Source organism: Clinocottus analis, unplaced genomic scaffold, assembly GCF_023055335.1.
Source record: "Clinocottus analis isolate CAN_PGR_092001 unplaced genomic scaffold, fCliAna1.0.p SCAF_4, whole genome shotgun sequence".
Classification (NCBI taxonomy): domain Eukaryota; kingdom Metazoa; phylum Chordata; class Actinopteri; order Perciformes; family Cottidae; genus Clinocottus; species Clinocottus analis.
In genome coordinates, this window is record NW_027176153.1 from 10,762,394 (window position 1) to 10,769,577 (window position 7,184).

At 44.9% G+C, this 7,184-nt stretch overlaps 1 protein-coding gene across 1 annotated transcript; it reads left to right on the forward strand.

Moving 5' to 3' along the window:
* The first annotated feature begins 2,688 nt into the window (after positions 1 to 2,688).
* On the forward strand, positions 2,689 to 5,979 carry LOC137800798 (transmembrane protein 26). The gene is given in 3 exon segments (XM_068598146.1): positions 2,689 to 2,882; positions 4,481 to 4,625; positions 5,221 to 5,979. Coding segments are annotated over 3 exon segments (1,098 nt in total).
* Positions 5,980 to 7,184: the final 1,205 nt, after the last annotated feature.

The following is a 7,184-nucleotide window of genomic DNA, read 5'->3' on the forward strand; positions in this document are numbered from 1 at the left end:
CATGGACTTGGTCAAAGGAAAGTCCTGACCTTACAATGGGACTAAAAGGTCAGATGGCTGAAAAACAAGCAATTGCAATACAGAAATACCAAAGGTATGTCTGAGGACATTTAGAAACACAATGCACAGTCTATGTCTCTGTGCCCCAAACATTCAACGTACTAAACTTGTAGATACTGTGGCTACACACACCAGATGTGTGTGGAGTGTGTGGTGATGACGTGACGGCTCAGTCAGACTCTGTATTTTTTCTCCACACACACCTCCCCTGTTCTTCTCATCTCCGTATGTTTACACGATTGAGGCATAAAGCCTCAAGATGAAATGTGATTTTTTTTTTGCTGCAACATTTCCAGCTCTCATTGACAAGTGTTTGCCTCAACTTGGCACAACCAAAATGGGCCCCAATGGGACAGCACAGCATACAGCTGGCCACCTGGTAGACCACTCAAAGTGGCCTTGGCATAATTGAAAACCTGTAAGTTAATAAAATAAAAATATCTGTCGATGGCAACTGTACAACCTTGCGATTCAGCTGTAGAGAATGAACCCCAGTTTTGAAGCAGGCTGTAAACATGTTTATTGTTCCACTTTTGGAGTTCAGTGGTTAAAGTTCCTGGACAGCGACGGCCCGTGCCCTCCTCGTTCTGAGGCAGTGGCCAAAACGAATATCCACTCACTGCTATACTGACCGCTCAGGGGGAACATCGGTGTATCCGACAGCTCTTGCTGCTCCCTGTTTTTTGTGCTCCATAAATGCAGTGGCCATGGAGCGAGGCTCTTATCAGGGCAAACAGCGCAGAGGCAGCGCAGGCATGGGTGGGATCCGGGCAGGGCCGGGAGCTCTCTGAACAGGGAGCGCGACAGCCCGGCTTCTCCCAGGGAGATAACTTTGTTCTGGACCAGGAGAGATGACATCATGACGGATGGCGATGAAGATGTGGGCGCAGGGGGCAGGAAACGCTATCTCCTACAATGGCACCGAGGAGACACACGCACACGCACACACACACACACTGACACTTAAGTGGACTTGAACAGCAGTCACACACAGGAACACACGAAAACACCCATGCACACACACACACATTGACGCGTCTACACAGCCAGTGGGTCTTGGAGATGTCGTTTAAAAGGCGAAACCGGACAATAGCAGGCCCGGTCAGAGTGTGCGACTGTGCTTGTATTGACATTTTCTACTGCTGCAGCAGACGAGAACTTTTGGGGAATAAACTGAAGGAAGTGATCTCAACCCATCCAGCTCATACTGTAGGTATACTGCATGCAACTACATATGGCATTAATGCTCTTCAGGGGATACGGACCTGTCAAAATCAAAGTTATTTGGGTTTCTAAGCTTGTTAGAAAGTGAGAAAGCTGTGACTCTTTATTAATGACTATTTCATCTCTGTCCAGTTAAAACCACATATTCTATTCCACTGTCTTGTGGGTGAGGACCCTGTCCTTTAGAAATTAAGTTATTCTACAGTACACTGTTTAAAAGGGAACATAATGCTGACTGGATGACATTTTGTTGTGACATGACAAACATGATAAATGTTGTTATTGAAAGCTTTCAATAATTGTTCTGTACTTCATCAGTACAGTGTTAGTCAATTATTTTTTAGCCACTAAAAAAGTCTCCAAATATAAATCCTGTTACCAAGTGTGCATTATTAGAACGGAGCATTACAAATGATTATTTTTGGATTTTGTCTTAATTACACGGTGACAGTTCAGAAAAAACAGGAAACATAAGGGACAAGAGAAGGATATGATTTGCAACGAAGGTCCTTAGCCGGAATTGAATTAAACGGTGTGCATTTTAACCACTTTCAAGTCCTAAAGTCTTCATAATAATCCTCACATTCAGAGATCAAATTCAAGCAAACCCATGCAAAGCCTTCTGGAGTTATTTAATTTGGGCTCCAGATCAGTTTCTCTAACTTGCTTACTAATCACCGCTTGCTTTGAATTCCCCCAAAGATCAGAAGCTTCTATCCTAAACTGACTAATTGACAGCGAGGACTGTTAGCACACAAACATTATGAAATAGTCATTGATATTAAAAGCTCAATTGGGGCATAAAACGTGTAATGATGCAAGCGGTTACTTAACCATTTACAAAATTTGTGTGGTTGGTTTGTTTGTTGGCTTCCTGACACTGACAATTCTGTGTGAGTTTATTGCTTGAATTTATTGCAAAATGCAATAAAATGAAACTGGCCTTCGGCAGTTGTCAATTCTATACTCTGCAAAGGCCTTTACTGTTGGACATTAAGTGTGTTGCCGTTAAACTATATGAGATTCAAAAGAACATAAAGGACTTTGTTATTGCAACTTTTGAGACTTTGTAAACAAAAGTTTTGTTAAAGTTGCGCATAAATATAGGAAAAGCTTTAGCTTTCATTGATCCTGCAAGAATGATCTGTTTCAGAGCAAATGTGGCATGTAAATAGTATTTTCCCTTCGACATTTAATATACTCAATATGTCATTGTGTCTGGCATACTGTAATCCAGTGGACATCAGTGGTTCAGGCTGTATTAAAAAACACCAACCAATCTAGTAATGGCTTTCACACAGTAAATTAAGGGAAGAGGAAAATCTGTACACTTTTATTCCTATTTAAAAACGTGTTTCCATCATTTGAAGTAAGTGTCTTCTTCACAGGATTCTGTGGTGCGCGATGTGTCGGCTCCTGAACGTCCTGCTGGCTCTGCTGAGTCGCTTCCTCTTTGCGGTCCACGGGGTGGTGACGGTGTGGCGCGTGGTGGCCGTTAAAGAGGAGCCCCTCTATTGGCTGCTGCTGACGGGTGTAGCTCTGCTCGGCGTGGAAATGGCCGTCACTCTAAAGTGCACCCGAAACGCAGAGTGGAAATGGTAACATTTAGGCCACAACAGTATTCATGTCAGGACGAGGCTGACATTTGGGCTAAGGTTGGCCCTTTTCTCAACAATGACATCGTCTGCAGCCAATGCTAACGGGTCAGCGAGGCTGTATATTATCTATATGACAAGGATAACTCAGCATTAGAAACAGGATTGGCACTAAATGCAAATTGCAGCTTGGACTGATGAGATGATAGTTTTGAAGGTATTGGACAGATTCAAAAATGGATCACAAAGTCATAAAGTTTCATCCTCTGCAGCTCTATAAATGACTCTCAAAAAATGATCATCCCTTGAGCCACTGCTTGTATCGATTGCAGACATTGACGCCACACTGTTAATAACGTAATACTCTGATCCAATCTAATCAACCTGAAAGCAGGCGGTGTACTTCAGCAGTTTAGTATTGCACTGCCATGAAGTTGTGGAACTCACAAGAGACAAATGAAAAAAAGAGTCAAATATCTTGAATGTATCAAGTTCCGAAAACGTTGGATCCTTCATTTCCCACAATGCAACTTAATTGCGTCTCTTTGTGAGGGCATCACTGCCTGGGAAATGAAGCCAAATGAACCCTGAAGACATCTCCACAGGTGGAAATGTATCCGGCTTTCCAAAAGGGACGCAGAAAACATTGTATAACTGTTTTTAGAGGCTGAAGTTATATTTGATAAAAAGGATCCTGGATTTGCTTCAGTAAACAAACAAAAATATATTTTTAGGCTAAACAAACACATACAAACCATCTTTTGCTCTTGCTTAAAGCAGTGACATGAGGATCGAGGTGTTGTGAGCAGGACTTTGTAAACCTGTTTTGTGAGGGAGAGTAAATAACTTCTGAGCATTTTACAACCCATCTGCTCCGGGTGGTGAGAGGCAGCTTGTGGACGGCCTGTAATATTCTCTGCCACTAAATTCTCTGTTATCCTCTGCAGCTCTTTCTCTCTTTCTCTGTCTATCAAAAAACAAATCTATTCCTCCGCGCTGTTATTGCTCTGTCTTTCTCTGAGCTTATGTTCTGATCCTGCCATCACGTCTCTGTCACAGTCTCTACTTTCCAGTGTCGGAAAAAAAAGAAGTCTGCTGCTGGCTCAAGCCGTTTCTGTCCAGCTGGATTAAAAAGAAATATATAAATATATATATATATATATATTTGGCTTGAGTAAACATAAACTGACACCAACCTCTATTACGCGAGTCTCCAAAGGATATGAGCATTTAGTGTCACACCTCATTCAACATCAAGCTGTGTCTCATTCAAAAGCTGCAGCTCTCCGACACATACAGTGAGCATCCACAGACACAAGCTTTCTTCAGGCCTCTCTCTTTCTCGCTGAGTCTTACTTTGAAGTTCTCTCCTCGTGGAGAAGGCTTTGCACTGTCAAGAGGGATTTGCATATATGATGAGAATAATTGCGTGTCTGAAATTCGATGCTTCTTTTGGAGAAAAAAAGGAGGAAAAAAAGGACTCTTTCTTCTTAAGCGGGTGGCGAATAACCCCCCCCCCCCCCTCCAGAATGCCCCTAAAAATAACCTACCCCCACCTTTCCCCCGACCACCCTCCCTCTCCTTTGGCGGCCCTCTTTTAGGTTCTCCCCCATGGTCTTCCTCTACCTCAGTACTGTCATCCCGTCCATTTGGTTCCTGGAGCTGAGCCTGCTGCAGTCCAAGCTGCCTGTCAACAATTCCACAGACCCCGAGCTTCATTTGCTGGCTCGCATCCCGATTGCAGCGGTAGGCAGCCCACCACAAAACTGCCCTCCACGCAGCCACATTAAAGCAACACCTGATATCAGATAAGATTTAAATCTAGCAAGGGGGTGGATAAACTATTAGTTGCAGGAAATGTGTAATTGACACAGTGAGATGAAGTCCAGATAGGCTCCTGCTCGAAAAACTCTCAGATCTCTCCCCCTTCTGGGCGGATTTTAGTGCAGTTTCTTTCATGTAGGATTTGGGAACTTTTTTTGCCCCATGGCTGTGCTCGGGGCTGGGTGGCAGCTTTTGAATCTGAAAGATGTAGCGTTTCGGTAATGTTGTGAAATGTCAAGGGGTGCCGTCAGGATAAACCCAATTATCTCTGCCACAACGGGGAGCTGACTTAAGTTACATCGAGAATAGAGAGGACTTGTTGAATGGATGATTGACAATACCACAGATTCAAAATAATAATATCTCCATGGATGATTGCTCAAAACTTCAGTGCAATATCGGGGAAAGACAAATGTGAATACAAAGGAAATACCCTGGTATGTAACTGTGAAAAATCAATTGTCAAACTTGAGGAACTCCTTTGTCTTAACCAGACGTTGCTGTTTCCTTCACCCAGGCCATCGTGGAGCTGGACCCGGAGAACTGGGTAGCTGGTCTGGAGCAGACCATGCTCATAGTGTTGGTTCTGGGTCGCTGGCTGATGCCCAAGGGGGACATGTCCCGTGACCAGCTCTCCCAGCTCCTCATGGTCTATGTGGGACTGGGCGCCGACATCCTGGACATCTTCGACACCTTCAAGGAACCCGAGGTCAAAACTAACCAAACGGTTGTCTACATGGGCCTGGGCCTCTTTTCCTGGGCGCTCATGCAGTTCCCTTTGGTGCTGACCCAGACACAACTCCCAGAGGCCGAGCCTCCGCAGGAGAGCGCTCCTGGCCTCACCGGCCGGCCCGCTGCTTCGCCGTCGCCGGCCTCCTGCTGCTCCAGCGAAGCGTGGAGCTTGCTGCTCACCGTGGGACTCCAAGATGGCCCGTTCCTGGTTTACCGGCTCTACCTCATGGTCCGAGAGCAGGTGCTCAACCAGCTCATGATCTTCTTCACCTGCAAGAACATCCTCATCGTCCTCTTGGAGCTTTACAGGATCTTTGTGGTGCAGTGCGAGCAGCGGGTTGGGGAATCGGGGCCGGGGAGGTGTTCTGCTCTGGTGCTCCGATGTCAAACCCAAAGGGGTCGGGTGGAGGAGGAAGATGAGGAGGAAGCAGGTGGAGAGGAGCAGAGCTGTCATGCAGACACAGAGAGAGGCACTGAGAGGGAGGAAGATCAGAAAGGTGCCCAGGTTTAGAAAGGCTCAAAACGCCCTGAGGCACGGCTTTAGCCCTTAGGGGGTTTGAGGGGGTGTGGAGGGGCCTTTCACACACCAAGAGAAAAGTCGAATCCATCTGCCATCTCTTGCATCTCAGCCTCGCCCACAGACTGTCTCGGCTCTCTGGAGGTTCAGTGACTTGAAATAGACCACAAGAGAAGAAAATAAGTCCCCACTGAAAAGATCAGAGAGGAGTTTATGCAACCCCCTTTGATAAAACCTTTCCAAGATGTGGTGTTTCAGTCAGAGGAGGTTTAGAAAACTAGTTCCACAAGTTCAACACAAACTGTCAATCTCTTTGATACATGAGAACATTTTACAAGATAGCTGGAACTAAATCGCATTGCTTTATCGACAACAGCTTGTGGTGATCTCATTACGTAGTGCGTAATGGGAATTTTTAATAAAATGGTTGTAATGATGATGCCCTTGACAGGAGACGGTATGGATTGTGTTAATATGGCAGAGTAAGATGATGATAATATGTCTTGCTTAATTAATAATCTTTTTCCAATAAAGATGTTTTGGAAAAGCAATATGCTGTTTTTTTTTTCTTCTTCTTGTTATTTGTTACTCTTATCACCATGAGATGGCAGTGTTGCCAAGTCAACCAAAGCACCACACACATGTACGTGTTTACTGGTACATGGACTAAAACACAAACCTGTGAGACAGCAACACCGTTTCACAGTTGCAGAGTTGAACTCCCTCTTTGTTGGTTTCAGGCATGGAAATCCTCTCTCTGTATCTCTCTTCTGATTCAGTGAGGAAGTACGGCATTTGATAAATTCATTTAAAAGATGAAGTCACCTTCCGGCTGCGGCTGTGTAATGAATAGTCAGAAGACAATCTAGACACCTCAAACAGTATCACAAGTAGGAGGAGGGTGAAGAGGTTAGCTTCATTTTCCAAGGTTCGTTTCCCTCTTGAGCACAATCAGCTCTGTTTGAGAGCTCTGTGCATTTTGTTTTATTATCTTTGAAAAAGCACACTCGTGATTATGTGGGAGTCGAACAGGATTCACTCTCACTTTCTCTCTTCCGAGAGATAGAATGTGCTTTTGAGATGTATCTCTACTGCCCATAAAAGCGCGAGGCTCGTTCGAGAGCCCACAAGGACCTAGAAATATTCAAGCCGCTGCTCTGGGGTCCTGAGGGTTTCAGCTACTTCATGGTGGTGACAAAAGACCCTCCCGGCCCCTCTCACCTCGATCCAGA